Source organism: Malaya genurostris, chromosome 3 (assembly GCF_030247185.1).
Source record: "Malaya genurostris strain Urasoe2022 chromosome 3, Malgen_1.1, whole genome shotgun sequence".
Classification (NCBI taxonomy): Eukaryota; Metazoa; Arthropoda; class Insecta; order Diptera; family Culicidae; genus Malaya; species Malaya genurostris.
In genome coordinates, this window is record NC_080572.1 from 77,011,784 (window position 1) to 77,036,848 (window position 25,065).

The 25,065-nt window shown below is 35.2% G+C and overlaps 1 protein-coding gene across 1 annotated transcript in view; it reads left to right on the forward strand.

Moving 5' to 3' along the window:
- LOC131436741 (pro-resilin-like) overlaps window positions 1-25,065 on the forward strand; it is a 27,523-nt gene continuing 2,458 nt past the window's right edge. Inside the window, exon 1 of the mRNA XM_058605624.1 lies at window positions 1-140. Within this exon, the coding sequence (XP_058461607.1) occupies window positions 123-140 (18 nt within the window). The 5' untranslated portion in view covers window positions 1-122. The remainder of the gene's footprint in view (window positions 141-25,065) is intronic.

The following is a 25,065-nucleotide window of genomic DNA, read 5'->3' on the forward strand; positions in this document are numbered from 1 at the left end:
GTCGCAGTGTTTCCGTGCAGATCTCGAGCTGAGCTGAGAGATCGTACAAAACAAGCAATCTTTCGGTTAAGTTCGGTTGGCTTGAAAAACTGTGTGGTGATACAACACGATAACGTGCCAACATGTTCAAGTTTAGTGTGGTAAGTGGAATAATAATGGCAAGTTCAGAAGACGGCATTTAACAGCACTGTGACAGTGACAATAGTGATAATGCAAAATTTAGCAGAAAAACAGTTCTCACTGTTACACTTTTCGCGAGATGTTCATTTGGATTTCGAAGTTGTGATAGTGTTTGGAAACCGAATGAAATCCTTGTGTCGATGGCAAGTGATACCGGTGAAAAACTGGTTCTGAAACTAGATCAGATAGTACTAATTTCAAGAAGCTCTGACGATGCCGTGTACGTAGGAAAGCGAGCGGCAAGCCACCGAAACGAGAGATAATGATTCTGCCGGAACTATAAATGTTCATTCAAAGCGAAATCTCGACCTCGAAGTTTTGAACACACTGCGATTGCTAATTTCCCGGGTTGGCGGTTGAATGCATAGGACACTGATATTACAAGCCAGTTGTCGTAGGTTTGAACCCCGACCCGAAAGAATTCTTAGTGTCAGTAGCGCCAGCCAAGCTATGGTTCTGTACGCTATGAATTGGTAACGAAGTCTGCTGAAGCAGAAGGTGCAATTCTTGATGTCCATAGCGATTACTTGATTGCTGCTACAATCCAATTAACACTAAGAATCCTAGCATGTGACTCGAACCGTTGGTCAATTGGCTTAAGAGACCACTACCTTATGTTGTGAACCATCAACTCAGACTGGTTTAACGGATGAACTGATTCTTCCATCTATGAATTCGTGAAATTTACATTGGTCACGGAAGCTTCACATTCTCCAGACTTCAGTTTCTATTATAGTACTACTTCAGAATGTAATATCATGCCCATTAACTATGTGTTTACTCATGACTAACGTTTTTAATTGAGATAATTAGGATTGAGATTTCATGGTGGAATTCAGTTAGAATGGAAAAATCACTTCAAGACTGCCGTTTTGCCATTTTCATTGCCGTTAGTTTCATAGTCGGAATAGAACTACTCCTCGGAGTTTTATAAATAATCTTGTCTACTTTACAATTTATTCCTTACATCAGAACAATCTTTTTAGTAGCTTCTGAAATATGCTGATCTCTTAATCAACTAAAACATAAAAAAGAAACCGTCAATTTCCATTAACAAGAAGGGAATCTTCGCATTAAGTTAATGAAGAACGCTTTCACGCTCCGAAAACATCCGGAAATACTGTGAGATCAATTATTCATAAAGTGATTATTTGAACACTAAATTTTTCTTCTTACAGACACAAAATGGCAAGACTGTCCCAGAAAGTATGAACGCGTGTTGTTTTCGGTGTACATAATTTGAAAGTGTTAGGTATAAAATTGTTAATAGATATACTATTCATATTGGACTTAAACAACAGATTAGTACTCTCAACACTTGCTATCTAGCGATAGAAGGTTAGCCTGCGCACCTTCTTGTGAATGTTCTTCATTCACTTGGCAACAAGTTTTGGAACTTTTTGACGTAGGATTACGTTTCTGATTTTATACAGGGGTGTGAGATCAAAATACGGAAACAAAAGCCGTACAAAAAATGGATAGGTCTACACATCGATTCGGGTGTGTTCCCAGGAATTTTATTACTAACCTTTTACGATTTTAACCTCAAAGTCATTCGCCTCCCGGGCCAGAAAAACTTGCGAGAGAGTTCTATGTGCGAGGTTGGGAGCTCTGGCGGGCTGCGTGAAATGTATCGACTTACCCATTACGCTAAACCCGTTGTCTTACTAAGATAATTTTGTTATAAAATATTTCGCGTGAATTTCACAACTTTTACTGCTTCGCTTACAGAATTGCAACGGTGCATTTATACTAAAAATTGACTTATTGGTGGCAAACATTTTCCATCACTCAATTAAATTACGCGGAATAAATTAGAATTTAAAAAATGGCTACGAATAGAATTTGGATTGCGATTATTTCATTTCGGATTTGCTTATTCGAGTAGTGGGATTCATTTCTAGCTTTCAGAAGGGCCAAAATGTGGAAATCTCTACGATATTAAACACTGCTCGTAGCATTTTTCTCGAACGCGAAGCCGTCAAATGCAGGCTTTATTCGCACTCGTTTGATGTGAATTTCGCACTGCGAAAAATGAACAAAGGTAATCAAATCATGCTAGATTTGCACAAAACTAATGATTTTTTATCTACGATTTCCAAAGAAGCAATTTTTATATTTCTTTAGATAACATTTGGGGCCATTAGAAGGCTAATTTTGCATAATGTTCCCCATCGTTGTCCACTTTTCGTTGTATTTTGCTTAAATACAAACGACCAGCAGTAGGATGACACAATCGCTCTTGTTTGAAACCAAACAGGCTCTTCAAACGTCCCGCAATTGATTCAATACTGAACTGAGTTCTTGAGACTGGAACTAGAACTTAGCTCCGGATCTGAACCAACTTTCTCAGAGGGTAGATTTTGAAAAGGCGCTAATAGTAGAGCAAGTCGTTTTCACGACAAGAAAAAAATACTGCCTAAATTTAGCAATTATAAATACAATAATTGTATAGTCCTACGCCAATAGTTTAAAGAATCTCATGTGTAGTTTTTTTTAGCCCACAGCACTGAAACCTTCTTCGTCTATCAGTATACGTTTCTCCGTACGAGGAGAAAATTTTTTGCGACCCGTTTGTGATTTATCTGCAAGGGTGTTTTTTTCATTTCAAATATTTTTCGATGCTCAGTTGGTTTCCTACAAATTCGTGTTGAATGGAAGAACGAACAAGAGTGTTAGTGATTGAACATTTCACCACAATTGCATTAAGGGGAACGTGTTGCACCATTTTTTTTTACAGTGAACAGTCTCATTATCATTCATTTCGTGATTATTGAAAAGTAAACAAATTGCTTTTAATAATATGCGTTAGAAAATGCACTCCAAGTCTCGAAGAATACATGAGATCAAGTGATTCAATCAAATTTTGCTCGTTATGATGTTTAAGGGGCGGGTAGAGTCTAACACTTTTGAAAAATCATTTACTATTTTCTTTGTATTTATAGTAAAACATTTCAAGAATTTGCTGTGAAATTTTCAAGCCTATTGGAATAAAACTCTGGAAGCTATGGACCTTTATCTATGGCTATCTCATTCTACGAAGAAGCAAGAGCTCGGCGCACAGGTCCAAGATTTATAATTCGATTGATCTCGAAAGTTGACAAAAAATTCTTGAAATGTTTCATTATAATAAATTATAAGAGCAAAAATATATTTTTTTGAAAATGATAGACCCTACGGGCTCCCTGAAGTAATTAATTGTTTCCATTGATTTTGTGGACACAAAACTTTAAACGCGTTTTTCTCGAAAGCAGCGTTTGAAAGTCCGTGTCCATCGTCATTGAAAAACTTCTGAACCAATTTTTTTTCAAATTTTGCACACTCTTTCTACATATAAAAAACCAGACCCCAACGTTTTTCTTTTCGTTGTTTGTTACTTTAGGGAGGTTCTACAGCTACAAAATGGCGGATTTTTTCGTGAAAAATCGTAAGTTTCACTTTGAACAACCACCAAAAATTTAAAAAAAATTTAAAAAATCAAACAGAAACGTATTGGTCTAGAAAAACTTCTACTCTAACTATGCTGCGTTCATTTGTTCACTTCTGATTAGTCTGCGCTGCGATACAGTCGACACCGCAAATCATGATTGTTAAGAAGCGTCTTCAAAGATACCTTTTCGCCGATTTATTTCTCAATATTTTCCACGAAAAAATTGCAAAATGTTGTTCGAATGATTTTATCATGCAAAACATTTGAATTTATTTTGTTGAACGATAATTCTGAAAAAAAAATCGCAAAAATAATGATTTTTTTCATCGTTTAAAAAAAGCACAACAGTGGGGAGCATCACACAAATCAGCTGTTCTAATGGCTCTAAAAGTTTTCTAAAGAACTATTAGTATTTTTTCTTCGCAAATCAATGGTTAAAAACCTCAGTTTAGTGCAAATCTAGAACTGTTTGATTAGATTTGTGCACTTTTCGCTATGTGAAATTCACAGTAATCGAAATCAAGTGAAACCTTCATTTCCTTGCGAAAAATTTGAAAAAGGCGAATGCTTGCATAATTCATACAATTGATCAACTAATTGATATTCGGAAGTGTTAAGGAACATGTCGGTTGTTTTCGTATTCACGACATCCAGTTATTTTTCTGACATTACCCACCCGCCATTTTTATTTTAATAATTTAACTAATTTAACTGATTAGTCAAATTAAAACTAAAATTACACTTATGCAAAATGGCTTTTTTAAAGAACGTTCCACTATTACTATTTTTCTTCAATTCGTTCAATATGGACGCTATGGACAAGGGAAATCACATTGAGGCTTCTCAAATAGTTCAACTATGTAGTTGTAAAATTCAAGGGTAAACCATCCAGCCCCTTCTCGTCACTTCCGGGGTCCCTCAGGGATCTCATATAGGTTTTCTTTTTTGCATCTTATATGATAACAGCATTTCCTTTGTTCTTAAAAAAAGAGTTCGAATATGCGCAGAACATGCAAATATCTTTTTAGAAATAGAGAAAAATGATTATGCCAAGATCTACTAGGAAGAAAAATTTTGTTACTGTTTTCAAATTGTAAACTGTTGCGATAAGGCAAATGTTGCTCAATCGTTTAACAAACGAAACTCCCACTGATCAAGTATTCAAATATAATCGAGGACTGTGTCCATGAGAAAGGTATCGCATTGCATTTCTTAATGTTCATTGTCATACAAGTCTTGGACCCTCTTAACCCACTATGCGTCCAGCCTATCTTTCAATACATGCATTCTATATGCATTACTAGAACACAAACTGAAAAATGTACACTCTCATTTTTTTTGTGTATCAACAATACTCTTCAGCTTTAACTTTTTATTTGCTTCCTAACGTTGTTTAGCTCACACAAATAGCGGAGAAGAAGAGAGGAACATATTTCTGAGAATCTTATTTTCGAAATCATTGGTAATACCTCCATAATTTGACAAACCAGTGCCCGAGATTCAAATTAATTATTTCTGTTACGAAATTCAAAAAAAATATATGTGAAACAGTAAAAAATTGTTATTATCATTTAGCGTATGATATATAATACGGTGCACGGTGCACGGCGTAATTCCGATTCTTGAAATGAGCAAAACAAGTCATGATTTGAGGAAAATAGTACATTTTCATGATATGATAATACACCATGATTAAAAGTTCAGTCCAATTTTGCTGAAATTTAAACGTAACGCACTTGACGTTGGCAAGGCACAAATCTCCAAATAACAAGGGGAACGTGCCACTTGAACCAATTTGTTCTGATTCCTGGGTATAACTTGAGGCGTGTTTCTACTACGATTGTAATCTTTGCATCATAAATAGTTATAAAATAAGAAATGGAATGGTGTGATGAACGTATTTTTTGCGCGATTTTAATTAATGTCTCAAATAATTTCATGAAATTTAATAAATTTAATTGATGTCTCGACGAATTTCTTTCAATCTGAATCATTAACAATATTATGTTTTGTAAAAACGACGACGCCTAATATAACGTGTTTACTTGCTTTCATTGCCCCAGGTTTGAATTTGCGTTTCAGAATTTAAACACTTTAACGAACTGCATGAAAAAATGTTTAAAGTATTTAGGTGAATCAATACAGCTTGTGTTGTTATATCTATAAAAGAATAAACAAAATGGTCGACCAAAAAAAGCGGGTTGGTAATGTCAGAGACATAACGGGATGACGTGAATACGAAAAACACTGACATGCTTTTTCCACAATTCCGAATATCGATAATCGTACGTACTAGTTGATTGATTGTGTGAATTTTGCGAACTTTCAATGCTTCACTTGCACATTTATAACGGTGCAAATATAAGGTGAAACACATGAGAGCAAAAAGTTACAGGGGACAAGAGCCATAACGATGACATTGAAAATGCAATGTTCAAATTCATTCACATATTCATTTAAATTTGAAAGATACACAACAATTTGTTCATGGCCGTCTAGGACTTGTACATTTAGGTTAGGGATCAGTATGCCATTATTTTCAATAATATACTTGTCAAGACCGTCTCGATACAGTAATAATTATACAGCGATTGAAGAGAATATCCACAAACCGAAAGCCGCCATCTTGGATTTTTTAAATTTTACAACTGTCGTAAGCTCACTGCGCTCAATTATTGAAAATATTTCGTATTTCTATCTGTCAATTTTGAACAATACGTTTTTCAATTCATGCGGTTGAAATTTTGCACGCCTTCTTATGGCACGGAATTTTACTTCAATACTCGTTCATACCAAACATTTTAGAAAACTTCAATTTTGAGGCTTTTGTGGCTATCCCATAATACTGAGAGCTTTATCATAAACTGCTGACCATATTTCCGATGTTATGGAGAAAAAATTGTTTTGCTGCGTTAAATACAACAAGAGATATTCGTGATTAAGTTCTGCCCATTCTTGTAAAGAGTGAATTTTTAAAAAGTGCCCCATAGTAAAGTAAGACGCATTCACATCAAAAAATTTTTGATTTTCGTTAGATGGGGTTCAAAATTCACAGTCGAATTTATTTTTCGGTTCACGCTAGCTCTCGGAATATTACTCTAACAACTCTATATTCATACAAAATGTAACGTTGATGTTTGCCAAATGGAAAGCGTAGCCGTGCTTAGTCTCTTATGATGTCAATTTTCGATTCATTATCTTTATGTTGTCAGCTCTCTGTCAACCGGTGGGTAAAATAACACAATTATGAAATGAATATACCTCAGGACCAAAAAGGCGGGTGGGTAATGCCAGAGTCATAACTGGATGTAGTGAATACGAAAACAACTGACATGTTCCTTAACACTTCCGAATATCAATTAGTTGATCAATTGTATGAATTATGCAAGCATTCCCCTTTTTCACATTTTTCGCAAAAACAAGCTTCACTTGATCTCGATTACTGAGAATTTCACAGTGAAAAGTGCACAAATCTAATCAAACGGTTCCAGATTTGCACTAAACTAAGGATTTTTACCTTCGATTTGCGAAGAAGAAATCCTAATAGTTATTTAGAAAACTTTCAGAGCCATTAGAACGGCTGATTTGAGTTAGATTATATAAATCCTTTCACAGATTTGGTAGTTAGATTATATAAATCCTTTCACAGATCACTGAGCTATGAGCTTTCAAAATACGAGAAAGGCAAACGCGCCTTATGAATTATCCTCTGTGATACTCGTTTATACCAAACATTTCAGGAAAATTTAATTTTGAATTGTTTGAGATTATGTCACACAACTGAAAATTTTATCATAAAATTGTGATCTTTTTTCAATGGCATGTAGCAAAAATTATGTTGATTCGTTAGATACAACAAGAGATATTCACGATATAAAATTTATCACTCTCTCAGAGGGTACATTTTGAAAAGGCGCCCCATAGTAAAGTAAGTCGTATTCACAACAAAAAACGTTTTCAGTAGTTCTTGCATTTCAATGTCGGCTTTTTGCCTTACCATTCATCTATGGAGCAATCCTTTCACATCGCTTGAGGCAGAGAATTCAAAGTGATATCCGAGTATAAAATTGTAGTTATATGCTTTGAAAGAAATACATTTCTCAAGTAACGCATTTTCGGACCATGATTAATCTTCATTGGAGAAGAATTTTTGCTCATGGTTTCATAAAAAAGTTAAAATGATTGCTTTCCTGATTTTCTAATCATGACAGCAGTAACGGATTTCTTTCCGTGTGGGATAATACGGTAGTATTTTGATGTAGAACTACGATTTTGCTTTCTACATAGGGGTGCGATATTCGATATACGGATTTTTCTCGTTTCTACAGACACTCTTTTTTTTTGTCAGATTTTGTAGTGTACCCTTGATTTCAAAATTTTCGCGTACGATATGCCAGCTATATTTCGAGTAAATCGTTCAATAAACGAAAATATTATCATTATGATTATGATTATTTGATCTAAAATGAAGTCTTCCCAAAATCTATTGTCATCAGGAAATGAAGTCGATTTTATTATATCTACACGTAACCACCCGCGATCCCATTTCAACCAGAATATTAGTTGATTTTCTGAATTCGATTGGTTAAAATTTGGTAAAACTAATCGATTGTTGTTTTAACTAAACTGTCATTTTTGTTTTTCGATTAGCAGAAACGATAGTTGAAACAACTAATTTAACTGTTTGAAAAAAAAATGCTGTCAATTAGTGAAGATACATACCTTTCAATTTCAACAAATATTTTAGTTGAAATAACTGGTGTTGTTATTGAAACAAAATTCTGTTAGTTGAAAAATAAATCGGTTTTATTTGTTTTAGACATTGCAAATAGTTGAATCAATTCGAACAATGTTAATGATTTGCGAAAATTTTAGTCAATTTATATTAGCTTGGGTGCATCAACCGCTGGGAATTGGAATTTTGCGACGGCAATTCAAACGCGCCATTCAATCGCAGCGCGTTCTGTGTGTTTGAAACCCTTCGCTTCTGTTACTTTCATAAATTAAATTCATGTCAAAAAGCGTTTTATTGCCAATGCATGAACATCATCATCGGTATCAAACAGCTGGAAGTAAAACAGTTTGCTGGAAGTAAATCAATGATCGAATTTGAAGCATAAAATTTTTGCGCATACCTGAAAGATTACGAGATGATCATTCATTAACATTTTCTAATTTGTCACCAAATCTTTTTCATCTTAAACAAGGTTAACTTTATCACAACACCGCTGTTAGGTAAACACTTGTTATCATAAATTTCTCAAATCGAATGAACACAGTTTCATCAAACGCTTTAACCATCGATGTTGTTTTCATTGACATTTTGAAGCGACGCGAACAGATTTCAACTAAAAAAGTTGTTGATTTTGCATTGCAATTATTGTTTTGCTTTCAACTGTCTCCGGCATTTAACAGCATTCAAAACAACATATTTTTCAACTACTTGAATATATGCAAATCAAAAACCATATTGGTTGAATCAAAACAGAAATTAGTTAAATCAACTATCGCAAAAATCAAAAACTGCGATATCGCAATTTTATGATCGAAGGGTTCTCCGTGTACGAATGGCGAAATAATGGATAAAAATTTCTTTGAACATTGAACAAAACCACGGAATGGGCTTGCGATACTAATGCTACCGTTGCTTTTAAAGAACATTCACCAAATTTGAGTGATTTTTGCTAGAAATATAAATGATCTCCAATTAATATGTTCCGCCATTTGTTCAAGGTAGATTCCGTAGAAAAGGCGTAGAACTACGCAATTTAACTAGAGAACTCAGGATTAATAAATACATTAAAGTTTATAGTAAATAAGACTTTTGGGATTTAAAGGAAGCCTTATTCAAAATATTCATTCTTTGGGTAGCGAATTGCACGAAAAGGAGTGGCCCAAGATGGCTCCCATGTGGACCACCTACTGTAAGGTTGAAGGACTCAGTGAGTGCAGCTCCGACTGATACAGAGGCAATCGAACAAACCTGTGCTCATCAATTGCGATGATGTGCTTCACTGAGGGGTAAGAAAGATTCATCTTTCGGTAAGCAGCTTAGAATAGAGATGTCGATGAAATTGATGTTGGCATGCACCAGGTAAATTTCATCGAGGCTTTGACACTCTGTGCTGATCCTACTGATACCAAAAATCTGTGATTCAGGATGAGATTCAAACTCAGAACCACAGTTTTTGTTTTCATTTACATAAAGTAAATTAGCATGAGTTCTATGCTTGATAAAAGATTGACTAGGACTGCGTCAGTGACCTTCCAATGCTACAATGAAATGTCATCGAAAACAATACTCCATGCAGAGGCTGTGTGAGAAAAGTTTATTAAAATTTCTACTGTCCATAATCGCGCATAACGTTAATATATTCAACCACCAAAAACCTAGAAGCGAATTGATGATCAAGCGTTTTGTGCAGTCCAAATACTTTCGGACTAACTCCGTCTACCTGTTTTGATGGCTTCCTTCCGCACTAGACAAGCATCACACGGTTGACTTTCTTTGCCAGCGAAAGAAGACATTTGTATTTTTTTTTTTTTTTTGGCGAACGAAAGTCTTCACAGCGAGACGATCGAGCAACGAACAGCGTGAGGAAGCACTGATTCCGAAAAAAATAAGTACTATTATATCATAGCCATGCTGGAGACCCCTTCACAAGAAGTACGTTACAGCAGCGGCCGTTGATGAATGAACATGTCACAAGTGTTGACTAGTGTTACTGTGCGAAGATAGGTATTCATTTCACACGCTGTCCGCTCAACACCTCGGGCGGTAATCGAATCAAGTACGAAATCTCAGGAAAGCTTACTTATTTAGCATTCCGAAGAGTCCCTTACCGGTGTTGATATGAGCAACTTCGAAAACAGCTTTCATTCAGTACCACGAATTGGTATGTCTTTCAAATCGTTACATGATTGATGAATAGTTGTTTTCGGAAAAGTGTATTATTCCCAAAGTGATGCGATGTGCGAGGAAGGGAAGAATCGTTAAACTCCCGCGGTGGCCCGGTGGTCTTCGTTCATTTCTCCTATACCCAGTTCGCGTTTTGAAGTGTAAATAGCGTGCTGCCGCGCCGTCGGTTGAGGTTTACGGTTTATCTTGATTAAGCACAATAATAATCGTCCAGCCCCGGAGTGAAAGGAACCTAGAGTCGGATATCAAAGAGCTGCGCTGTTATGCAATTGCAGTAGGAATGCCAAATCGAAATGGGAAACAAAACGGTTGCCACGGGGCATTTACAGAAGACCTTTTTTTTTTTTTTTTTTTTAATAGCTATTTATTGGAATATGAGTTAAAATTAAATTATTAAGATTTAAATTGGGTGTTCAGCCACAAGTGGTGACTTTTCAGCCCTGTTATATATATATATATATGATTTGGTTATTACCATGAAGACATCATTTGCTTCCGCAATTCTGAGATTTTTGTGTAGGGAAAATTCTAAACCTACTTGTATTGTGTAATGGGGAAAAGGAACCTATATACTAACTTACTAACTAATACAGAGAGCGAATCGATTCAATTGAAGATTGCATCGATTTTTGTCGGAATTTGCTTATAATATTATGTGACATTACATCTAATGGTTCTATATTTGTGAGTCTGTGTAACTCATTTGTACTAAACCAGGGAGGACGCTTCAGAATCATTTTCAGAATTTTATTCTGAATCCTTTGAAGCGTTTTCTTCCTGGTGGAACAACAGCTTGACCAAATTGGTACCGCATAAAGCATGGCTGGTCTGAAAATTTGTTTATAAATTAACAATTTGTTTTTTAGACAGAGCTTAGAATTTCTGTTTATAAGAGGATATAAACATTTAATATATTTATTACACTTTGCCTGGATTCCTTCAATGTGATCCTTGAAAGTGAGTTTTTTGTCATACGTTAAACCTAAGTATTTAGCTTGATCAGACCATGTCAATTCCAAGCCATTCAATTTGAGAATGTGATTATTGTTTGGTTTAAGAAAAGAAGCTCTTGGCTTGTGAGGAAAGATAATTAATTGCGTTTTTGCTGCATTTGGTTTAATTTTCCATTTTGACAGATAATCACTGAAAATATTTAAACTTCTTTGTAGGCGACTGCAGATCACTCTTAGATTTCTACCTGTGGCTAACAGACTTGTGTCGTCACAGAATAGCGATTTCTGACAACCAACGGGTAGATTTGGAAGATCAGAAGTGAAAATATTATACAAGATTGGAGCTACACTCGAACCCTGCGGAACACCGGCTCGTACGGGTAGCAATTCAGATTTACAATTCTGATAGCTAACCTGAAGAGTACGATCAGTTAAATAATTTTGAATCATTTTGATCAAATAAATAGGAAACTGGAAATCAGACATTTTTGCTATTAAACCTTTGTGCCAAACACTGTCGAATGCTTTTTCTATGTCTAGAAGAGCAACTCCAGTGGATAACCCAGAAGATTTATTTGATTTTATCATGTTCGTTACTCTGACAAGTTGATGAGTAGTTGAATGTTCATGACGAAATCCAAACTGCTCTGGTAAAAAAATTGAATTCTCATTTATATGAGTCATCATTCTTAACAAGATAATTTTTTCAAAAAGTTTACTGATAGAAGAAAGTAAGCTAATTGGGCGATAACTTGATGTTTCTGCTGGGTTTTTATCAGGTTTTAGGATAGGAATTACTTTAGCGTTTTTCCATCTTTTTGGGAAGTAAGCTAATGAAAAACACTTGTTGAAAATTTTAACCAGGAGTCTCAAGGCAACATCGGGAAGATTTTTAATAAGAATATTAAAAATTCCATCATTACCAGGAGCCTTCATGTTTTTGAGTTTCCTAATAATTGATTTAATTTCATCAAAATTCGTCTCAATAATGTCATCGTGTGATAACACTTGGGTTGAAATATGATCATATTTCAGTGAGACTTCATTTTCAATAGGACTCACAACGTTTAAATTAAAATTGTGGACACTCTCGAACTGCTGAGCAAGTTTTTGAGCTTTTTCACCATTTGTAAGAAGTATTTGATTTCCTTCCTTGAGAGCAGGAATTGGTTTCTGAGGTTTCTTAAGAACCTTAGAAAGTTTCCAGAAAGGTTTAGAATATGGTTTAATTTGTTCAACTTCTTTAGCGAAATTTTCATTTCGCAAAAGAGTAAATCTATGTTTAATTTCTTTTTGTAAATCCTTAACTATGTTTTTCATAGCAGGATCACGAGAACGTTGATATTGTCGTCGACGAACATTCTTCAACCGAATGAGCAGTTGAAGATTGTCATCGATGATAGGAGAATTTAATTTAGTTTGAGCTTTGGGAACTGAAAGATTTCTAGCTTCGTTAATATAATGATTCAAATTATCAATTGCTGTGTCGATGTCCGCAGAATTTTCTAAAATAGTTTCATGATCCACATGATTTTCAATGTGAGATCTGTAATCCAACCAATTAGCTCTATGATAGTTGAAAATAGAACTAATTGGATTAATTATAGCTTCGTTGGAAAGTCTGAATGTTACAGGAAGATGATCTGAGTCAAAATCAGCATGAGTAATCGGTTCACTACAAATGTGACTTTGATCTGTTAGAACCAGATCAATTGTAGACGGGTTTTTCACGGAAGAGAAACAAGTAGGATTACTGGGATGAAGAACTGTAAAGTAACCAGCTAAGAGTTGATTATGAAGTATTTTACCATTACTGTTATTTTGCCTACAATTCCACTGGACATGCTTAGCATTTAAGTCCCCTATTACGAAAAATTTCGATCGATATCTTGTAAGTTTTTGCAAATCGCCTTTAAAGAAATTTAATTGTTCGCCGGTGCATTGGAATGGCAAATATGCTCCAGCGATGAAATAAATTCCATGAATGGTTTCAACTTCGATTCCCAAGCTTTCAATAACTTTAGTATTGAAAGAAGGTAAAATTCGATGTTTAATTTGCCGTTGGACAAAAATGGCAACTCCACCACCAATTCCAGTAAACCTGTCAAATCGATGAACCACATAATGTGGATTACTTTTCAATTTTACATTTGGTTTAAGAAAAGTTTCTGTCACAATGGCAATATGAATTTTGTGAACTTTGAGAAAATTATAAAATTCATCTTCACTCGATTTCAAAGATCGAGCATTCCAATTTAAAATATTCAAATAATTATTTAACATCACTGTTAAATTTTAAATTCATTATAATATTATTTGCAAATTTCCATCCGATTTGAAATGCTTCAAAAAGTGATGAAGTCGAATTCATTTGGATGATCATTTGAAAAAGTTGATCTTGTAGGTAGATCATTTTATTTTCAGTTATATCGCCTAAATCGACTTCATTTAAAGAAGCGAATGGCATTGAAGGAATATTTGTAGGTAGACTGCCATTAGAAGAAGATGATTTGGCCGGTCTACCTATTAATAAATTGTTTTCGTTCGAAGAAGAACTGCAAGGCGGTCCTGTGTTTTGAATATTTACATTAGAAGAAATAGGAGATAGCTTTCTACCTAATATACCAGCATAACTGACATTAGAAGAAGATGATGACGAGGTCGATCTACCTGTCAATAAATTGTTTTCGTTAGAAGACGAATTGGCAGGTGCCTTAGAAGAATTTTCAGGTATATTCTGTAAATTTAAGGTCGTTGATTTGACTTGTTGTCTAAGCGAACGAGCGTTTAAAATTTTTTCCCTGACAGGACATTTCAAATAATTGGATTTATGATTTCCATTGCAATTTGAACATGAAAATTTATCAGTGGTTTCATTCATTGTACAAACGTCTTTCGAATGTGATTTACCACAATTCAAACACCGTATATCCATATGACAATTTTTGGTTCCATGACCGAAGCCTTGGCAACGACGACATTGCGTTAAGTTTGCAATACGATTATGCCGTTTATAATGTTCCCAATGAATTTTAATGTGGGAAATGAAACGTACTTTTTCTAAAGTTTTCAAATTGTTTACATCACTTCGATTGAAGTGTATTAGGTAAAGTTCATGGGAAATTCCAGAGCGTGGTTTAGAAGTACCATTCGCTCTTTTTTTCATAAGTATTACTTGGGAAGGGGCAAAACCAAGCAATTCTTTTAGTTCATTTTTAATTTCATCAATACTTTGATCATTTGATAATCCTTTCAAGACAGCCTTGAAGGGTCTGTCTGATTTTATATCATATGAATAAAATTTATGAAGTTTTTCGGACAAATATCGAATAAGACGTTCGTAATCTTCCAATCCATCCACCAAGACTCGACATTCTCCTCTTCGTCCGATTTGAAATGAGACTTTTACTTCCGGGAGAAAAGTAGAAAGCTCAGTACGGAATGCTTTGAAGTCGGAAATCATCACCGTCACTGGTGGCATAGATTGATGTTTCTTCCCAGAACGACATGCGTCCATTTTGGGAATTTTTGAAGAATTTTCTTCTATGTCGCTACAATCGGATTCAGGAAGAATCTCGTAAATATTGTTAGACGGCATAGGATCAACGGAAGGGAAATCCGTCCGTTGTCTTTTATTTTTACATTCAGATTCTATAAGATCGTGAATGTTATTAGAAAAATGTTGAATAACGGATTGTGATTTATTCCGTATTGAATTATTTTTAGCCTTAGGCTTGTTGCCTTTCCGGTTGGACGCAGGCATTTTTGAAATTAATGAAATTTTAAATTAAATTAACTAGGCTAAATTAGTCTTCGATTAGACTCCTAGCTAGCCTTAAAAAAGGCTGATTAATTTCTTAGTCACTCTAATATCACTCTTTGTATCACTTAGTCACTCTAATATCACTCTTTGTATCACTTAGTCACTTAGTTAGTGATTCAGGTAGCCTTGAAAAAGACTGAAGCCTTGAATCAATGAAACTCTAGGTAGCCAGAAAAAAATTCCAGGAGCCAAGAGCTATACGCGTGCGGTGCGAACGACTGTTCAACACCGACTGTCAGAAGACCTGTTCTTCTGTATGACTTGACTTTGCAGTGGGAAGCTGATCGACGGACGGGTGGACGGAACCTTTCCGTGCTCATTCGACGTTCGATATGGGAGTTTGTTGGCTGAAATTAGCCTTTACGCCGAGGAGGAACTCGTTTAGTGCCATTATTCGATACTTTCCGTTTCAGTACCAGTATTATTCTTGTTTTTCAATGGTGTAGCGACATTTTAAGTATGACATCCTTTGTTTCACAATTACCAATGCTGAGCTGAGATGTTTTCTTTCTTAATCAAAAGCTCCGAAATTCTTTTCTTTTAACATACTTACAAAGAGTAACGGTTGAAGCACACAGCATTCAACAAAACTATTCTTATTATATAGGAAAACGTAATAAATAAAACAAATAGTTCAGATGCAAAAATTAACGAATGAATACTTATTTGCAAGGTATGGAATATCATTTCTCTAATCGTTAAATTGTTTGCCATGTGCGAATGTGACCAATGTGACCAATTCGACGCACAAGAAATTTTTAAAAAGAGCGATTTTTTTTTGCATACACTTTATTCACATTTTGTAACTCAAAATCAGTATAGTTTGCATAAAATTGTGTCCCAGAAGAAGAAGTTGTAAGAAATCATCGCTCTTAAAATATTGATACTGCAACAAAATTTGAATGCTTCTCCAAGAAACAGAAAACTACCCGAAATAAATCAGAATTGTCCACAAAACACGACCGATCACAGTGACGTTAAATATGCAGTAAATTTTCATACCATGCAACGATTCTGTACGCTATGAATCAGCTGCGAAATCTGTTGAAACCGAAAGAACAAATTCCACAAAAGGAATGTAATATCAAGACTTTGCTTTGTATGCCAATTAAGTCGTAGCAGAACACCACATTCTAGGCTTACTCAAGGAGGAATTACACCTAAAAAACTATCCACAGTTGGATGGTGCACAGAGTTCAGACATTCGCCGACGACACGACCTGCCACTCGCTTTTAAAACTGTATCATAAATCGAGCTACCCTTTGTAACTGGTGGCGTCAAAATGATATCTTAAGAAATATGTTTGAAATTGGCAACGCGGTCAGAGAAATTGTTGTTGTTTCCGAAATGACAGTTAAAGCTTGCTTAATTTAGAATTGGAACAAACTTTTGCTCATATTGTGGCGCTCCTGGTGGACGGATTTAGAAGTTTTTGATGCCCACGTGTCGGGAATTTTATCAGCTTCACGTATGATTTTTGACATTCCGCAAATTGACTGTACTTTGTAAACAATCAACATGGAAGCCGAAAGAAGGGAAAAAATTGTGCACAGTTATTTGGAAAATCCATTGTAGTCTAAATCTAGGCTAGCTAAACAGCTAAAATTGCTCTGAAAAACCGTATCAAACGGTATAAGGAAACATTGACGACGATTCGGAAGCCTCAAGCCAATCGTCGGAGTGGAACTGTCGACCGGAAACTGCGTGGTAAGATTTTGAAGACGATTAAGAGAAATCCTAATCTGTCGGACCGTGATTTGGCCAGTAAATTCGGTGCTGCCCATAGTACCGTGAGGAGAACTCGAGTTGTATCGTACTAGCAAACAGCCAAATCGGACTATAAAACAGAATAGAGTGGTCAAAATTCGTGCTCGGAAACTATATGACCTGGTGCTGACCAAGTTCGACGAGTGTCTTCTGATGGACGATGAAACCTATGTCAAGGCTGACTTCGGGCGAATCTCAGGTCAGAAATTTTACTTGGCAACGGCTCGGGGGGATGTTCCAGCCGAATTTGAATTTGTTTTTGCCGACAAATTTGCAATAAAATTTATGATTTGACAGGGCATTTGCAGCTGTGGCAAAAAAAAACGAAAGTTTACGTTACAAATTAGACAATGATATCGGAACTATACCAAAAAGATTGTCTCCAAAAACGAATTTTGCCATTCATTCGATCTCACGACCATCCCGTAATGTTTTGGCCAGATTTGGCAAGCTGTCATTACATCAAAGTCGTTCAAAAATGGTATGCAGAGAAAGGGGTCCAGTTTGTTCCGAAAAACCTTAACCCACACAACTGCCCCCAGTTCCGTCCTATTGAGAAATACTGAAGAGGAGACATTTATTCATGAAGAGGAGACTCAAGGCAAAGTGAAAGTTTGTCAAAGACATCAATCAGATGACGACCTGGTGGAATAAAATAGCTAAAACTTAAAAATATGAAGAAAGATTTTGAATTCAATAATAAATAACTGAAATACAGGCAATTGTCTTTGTTCCAATTCTATCTGAAGCAAGCTTTACAGGAACCCTAGTTACCATTGTTTATCTTTGCACAGCTGGCGGACTGCCAGCTTTTAAGCTTGTTTCCGAGTTCTTGGTCAAGTCATAGTGCCTAAAGTAATTATTCTCGGTTTCTTTATTGCACCAGCTCAACCTAGAGCAACTCGAAAGCTCTAAACGTCGACTGCGGATCTACTTAGGACTTAAGAGTTTTTATGGCTTGCTAATTTTTTTTTTAAATTATATATTCTGTTCTTTGATAGTATAATAATAGTATGAAAAATCCCGGTGAAAAGCCCCGATCGTGATTGCCGTTATTTATTTACTTTTAATGCAAATTTATATTTCGAATGTTTTTCGATCCAAACTTTTGTACAATCAGATCTCACAAATTTTAAATTATATGAAAGTCCTATTATAAGCATGCTGTGATTGCAATTACAATCAACTGTGATCTGCGCTAAGATTTCACGGTTTGTTATTAAATCATATTCCAAACATCCAGCAAACATAAAAATGTAGTTTGAATAAATTGAAAACAGTAGATCTACGTTCATTGTGCTCGTATTACTGCAAGTTTTTTTTAATATGCCGAGCATGGCGACTATTTCGTAGTAACCACAGAACAATGATGCTTTTAAAATATATTTTTATTTATACCTAGGGGTCTTTCAACACCTCGGTAACTGGCGGTAAATCGCTCACAAACACTTTTTATTCCGATTTTGCTTCGAATTGTCTGGTAGTATCGTCGCTTTCAGCACGAGCTGATTTGGTTGTTGGAAGTCTACGTGATTTTCATAATTTTCTGATAGACACACACTGGCACCGGAAATCATAAACACTATTGATATTCACTATTGATTGAACCAAATCATTTAGAATTGATTGATTGCATGAATTGATTTTCGAACCATCAAATCGCGAACATTCAATAACGTCACACGAAATTTTATGCAGGCACTCTTGGATCTAGAATAAAACATATATATTTTCATGCATTTCAGAGATGGTTTAAGGAGTCATTTTACAGGGAAGGGAGCGTAGCACGTGTCATAAACAAGGGGGGGTCATGGAAAAATTCATATAACTTGCCAAGAATACGTTTTGAAGACCATAGTAACATTTTGCATAGATATGACTATACAAGATGAAGCAAGTGGCTTTAAAAAGAGGGGTGTAATGTTTAAAACGGTATAATTCCGAAACAACTGAACGGTTTCCCACAAAACTTGGCACAGATACTTCATACTTTTCTGAGATGGTCACAAGGGTATTTTAAGGGGGGAGGGAGCGTAATAGTGTCCTTAACAGAGGGGATCATGAGAAAATTTGTCTAATTTGACGAGAATGGATACTTTTTTAAGACCATAGAAACATTTGCCATATATTAGATATGATTATATCGGTGGTGGATGTAGCAAGTGCCTTTAAAAAGGGGGCTGTAATGTTTATAACGGCATAACTCCGGAACTACTGAACGGATTGCTATCAAATTTGGTACATGTACTTCTTGCTTTCCAGAGATGGTTATAAAAATATTTTTATATGGGGAAGGGAGCGTAGCAAGTATTATCAACAAGGGGGGTTATGAGAAAATGCATATAACTTGACGAGAATCGATACGTTTTAAAGACCACAGAAACATTTTGCATACCTTAGATATTACCATACGGGTAGGTGGATGTAGCAAGTGCCTTAAATAGGGGGGTGCAATGTTTGTAACGACATAACTCCGAAAATTCTTAGCGGATTGTTATCAAATTTGCACATGTACTTCTTGCTCTTTAGAGATGGTCATAAGCGTATATTCATGGTAGAGAGAGCGTAGCAAGTGTCATTAACAAGGAGGAGTCATGAAAAAATTCATTTAACTTGACCAAAATCGATATTTTTTGAAGACCTTAGAAACATTTTGCATATCGTAGATATAATTTAATGGGGGATGGATGTAGCAAGTGCCTTTAAAAAATGGGGGGGATAATTGACGAATTGCTATCAAGCTTGGCACATCAAGCTTGGCATTTGATAAGAATCGATCATTTTTGAAGATCATGCAAACATTTTCCATGCCTTAGATATGATATATATGGGGGTGGATATAGCAATGCCTTTAAAAAGGGGGATGTTACGGCATAATTCCGAAACTACATTTGGCATAGATGCTTTTTGCTCTTCAGAGATTGTTATAAGGGAGAATCGATACTTTTTGAAGACCACAGATACTTTTTGAGCAACTTAGATATGATTATAAGAGTATTCGTGTGGGTTGGATGTAATACGTCCCTCTAAAAAGGGGATGTAATGTTTGTAACGGCATAACTCTGGAACTATTGAACGGATTGCTATCAAATTTGGTACATATACTGATGAGATGATCAGAGATGATCGTTAGGATATTTTCAGAGGGGAGAGTGTCTAGTAAGTGTCATTAACATGGGGGGAGGGGGTCATTGACAAAATTTATATAATTTGAAGGAAATCGAAAATTAGACTAGAAGGAAGGTTTTTGAAAATGAATTAGGTAGGTAGGTAGGTCGTAGGTGTCTATGAACGCGAGTGTATTTAAGTCGCAGCATAACTACGAAACAACTAAACGAATCGCCACCAAGTTTGACACATGTACCAAAGGTGGGAATCGATATTTTTTTAAAAGCACAGATACTTTGTACACAACTCAGAGTAACCATGGAGGAGATCTGTAGTAAGTTTCGTGACAAAAAGGCGGGTGGGTAATGTCAGAAACATAACTGGATGTGGTGAATACGAAACCAACTGACATGTTCCTTAACACTTCCGAATATCAATTAGTTGATCAATTGTATGAATTATGCAAGCATTCCCCTTTTTCACATTTTTCGCAAAAAAATGAAGGCTTCACTTGATCTCGATTACTGTGAATTTCACACAGCGAAAAGTGCACAAATCTAATCAAACAGTTCTAGATTTGCACTAAACGGAGGTTTTTTACCATTGATTTGCGAAGAAGAAATATTAATAGTTCTTTAGAAAACTTTTAGAGTCATTAGAACGGTTGATTTTTTTGTGATGCTCCCCACTGTTGTGCTCTTTTCGTTGTTTTTCACCAATGCAAACAACTGGCAGCTGTGACGTAATCGCTCTTGTCGGAAGCGAAACTAGCTTTGCAAACGACACACAATACATCTGCTCGCAGTGGCGATAGAATCCAAACTGATCCAATTTTTGTTATAAGGTTTCTTTTTACGTGATTTTGTTTGTAGATTTTTCACTAATGAACGGTCCTAACGACTATAAAACTAGCCGCATACAGAAATTTAAAGTCGACTATTTAATTTTGGATTTGCATTTCTTTGAAAGAAACTATCAGGATGCTGTACGGGATTCATTCCTGCCTTTCAGAAGGACCAAATTGTGGAACTCACTACGATATTAAGCACTGTTCGGATCATTTTTCTGGAACGATTTGTTATACAGCAGAAGATATTTTGTTCTCTTCCTCAGAACGCGTTCTGATTGGCTGATGTTGACATGGGTGAGACAGGTTTTTCAATAGTGTACTATTGGAATACTTCAATGCTGTTGTTATACACGTTAAAGTTGAAAAATTTCGATTCTATTGGTAGTTAGATTATGTAAATTCTTTCACAGATCACTGATCTATGAGCTTTCAAAATACGAGACAGGCAAACGCGCCTTATGAATTATCCTATTTGATACTCGTTTATTCCAAAGATTTCAGAAAAGTTTAATTTTGAATTATTTGAGATTATGTCATACAACTGAAAATTTTATCATAAAATAAAATAGTGATCATATTTCCGATGGCATGTAGCAAGAATTAGGTTGATTCATTAGATATAACAGGAGATATTCACGATCAAAAACTTATCACTCTCCCAGAGGGTAAATTTTGAAAAGGCGTCTCATAGTAAAGTAAGTCGTATTCACGACAAAAGGAAGTTAAATTAAAATAGATTATAAGGTTATTTTTAGGATGAAAGAGTGTAGTAAGTGTAAGAGAAAATTTATCGGGTTTTACGAAAGATTGGTACTTCTTTACGAGTACAGTATATTTCTAGCAACTAAGTGAGGTTCACACAAATATTCACAAGAGGGAGGCAGAATAAATATTCTCAACATTGATCTAAGTTGACAAAATCATACAATCAATGTGCATTTTATTATGTAAATTGAGAAAACTGTCGACTCAAGGTGATGGAAATAAGATTACAACAACATTCGTATTAACTGAATCATTATTCCATAAGTTTTCTTCCCAGGTGTACGACTAAAATGGTTAAAGCCTTGGTAAAATAAATGATATAAAACGTTATTCTATAATACGAATGTAGTTATGATGCTAAACAGCCGTTCGTTAAAAAATAATTATTATTAGATGGACAATATTAAGCAATTACGTGGACATAATGATGTCATAAAAAAATTTATAAAGCGGAGGGAGTAGTAAGTGTTTATAGCCAAAGATATTGTAGATCGAATGTGACGAGGAAGTACGGATGTACGTTACAAGCACATATACATATGAATCTCGGAAATTACTAAGAAGATATTTATAAAGAGAAAGGTGTTTTGAATGTTTCTAACAAAAGGGTTCAAATATAAAAATCATTGTGAAATCCGAGAAGGGGCACTGATCATTCGCAATCTGAACATGAACGGAGTATTTATTGTTAAATCGGGTTGTCGTCTAAGTTATGTTCCACTACAATCAGAGTATTTCACTAAGCAGGACAACTTCGAGAATTTTTTTCGGCCTTCCCTTCACGAAACATTTCCGAGCAACGCCGGATAATTCTGCTAGTTATTCAATATTTGTGAGTATGTATAACTCATTGGTACTAAACCAGGGAGTACGTTTCAAAATCATTTTCAGAATTTTATTCTGAATCCTTTGAAGCATTTTCTTCCTGGTGGAACAACAACTTGACCAAATTGGTACTGCATAAAGCATGGCTGGTCTGAAAATTTGTTTATAAATTAATAATTTGTTCTTTAGGCAGAGCTTAGAATTTCTGTTTATAACAGGGATATTTAATACACTTTGCCTGGATTCCTTCAATGGGATCCATAAAAGTGAGTTTTTTTGTCATACGTAAATCTAAGTATTTTGCTTGATCCGACCATGTCAATTGTATTGCCATTCATTGCGATAATGTGATTATTGCTTGATTTAAGGAAAGAAGTCCTTGGCTTATGAGGAAGGATAATTAATTGCGTTTTGCTACATTTGGTGCAATTTCTAATTTTGACAGATAATCACTAAAAATATTTAAGCATCTTTGTAGGCGACTTCAGATCACTCTTAGATCTCTACCTGTGGCTAACAGACTTATGTCGTTATATAATAGAGATTTCTGACAACCAACGAGTAGATTTGGTAGATCAGAAGTGAAAATTTTATACAAGATTGGAGCTACGCTCGAGCCCTGCGCAGTTCTGGTAGTAAATCAGAAGAGTACGACCAGGTAAATAATTATGAATCATGTGGATCAAATAAATAGGAAACTGGAAGTCGGATATTTTTGTTATTAAACATATGTGCCACACACAGTCGAATGCTTTTTCTATGTCTGGAAGATCAACTCCAGTCGGAACCCAGTTTATGAGTAGTTGAATGTTCATGACGAAACCCAAACTGCTCTGGTAAAAAAATTGAATTCTCAGTTATGTGAGACATCATTCTCAACAAGATAGAAGAAAGTAAACTAATTGGTCGATAGCTCTGGCGATATTTCTGCTGGGTTTTTATCAAATTTGAAGATGGGAATTACTTTAGCGTTTTTGCATCTCTTAGGGACAAGGAAAGACTGAAATCAGCATTTTGGCGAAAAAAATAGTTGATTTTCTGATTTTAGTTAGTTATTTTTTGAGACAACTAAAAAAATCTTACTTTTGCAAATTTAGATTTTTTATTTCTGATTCCCTTAATATTAATAAAATATTTGTTGAAATGGCTATTTTTTTAGTTGAATTCACCAATTCAACGTGCTGTCATTTCTTAGCTAAGGCACGCTTCATATCCATTCAACTAATTTTTTAGTTGAATTAGAGAAATAAAACGTTGTTTTCAACCAACATAAATGGTTGAAGTGGTTTCTGCAATTAGCAGCTATATGGCGCTCGTTAACACCGTAATGACTACTAGCCACTAGATGGCACACTACTACCGAAAAAAATTTCAGTCGCGGTTATCTTTTCTATATTTGCAGGTATAAATACGATGTTGTATTGGAGAAAAAGACATAAGCGAGACATAAACTTCTTTTTAAAAATTTTACTTCTAAATCGCTGTTTTCTTCATTCGACTTCGCGAAATCGACTCTCTCACTGAAAACTTTGAGCACTCGGAAAACAAAAACCGAATACAAGTAGTACACCGGACGGCGTAGCCCGGAATGAGAAGATACAAAAAAAAATCATTTGACGTGTACAATTAGAGTGCAACATTCGAAACTCACTTCACTGTTTCGCGTAAAAACATTATTACGCACAATCGCTTTAACTGCGCACAAATTCTGAATAAATACACTTTCCACTAACAGTTTACGTCATTTTTACATATTGGTTTAAAAAATTATATAGGGATATATCGTAACACATGCGAAAAACATCTAAACAATTTGCGAGCAGTTTCAACAAGACTGTCCCTTTTAGCTTTTTATTGGATTGTTTTGCTTTGACACTGCTGTCCTTCAGTAATCACGGTGATAGATAAATAGAATCAAAGTTTCTGATTTTAATAACGAAATTAGTTGTCAATGAGAATTTCATGTTGGATTGAAATATTGCTGGTTTGTGTCCCGAATATTCGCCAACTAAACACTTTCTCTAAAAATAAGAGTTTTTTTCAGCACAGTAAATTCTACATTTTAACTAATTTTATAGTTATTTTGGAAATTTTGTTGTTAAAATCAACTAATTCAAAAACAGTAATACGAATTAGGCGCAGAGCTAATTTCGGTCGTTCCGTGAATAGTGGTCTATATTACGTAGAAAACTTCAGTGAACCAAGTATATACAATGGGAATGTCAGTACTAGCTCGTTTAACCCATTTTACTCCAATTTATTTCATAAACCGTATCATTGTTTAAACTTTCTTTCGCATTCCGAAACTAAACTAACTGCGGTTGATTAAAATCGATTGATATTATGTAGAAAGCCCTCAAAAGTTGATTACAAATCCTTTGCAACACTTGTGTGTTATCTATAGATGATTCAATCAATGTTTTCGGATTTTGATTTGTTTCACA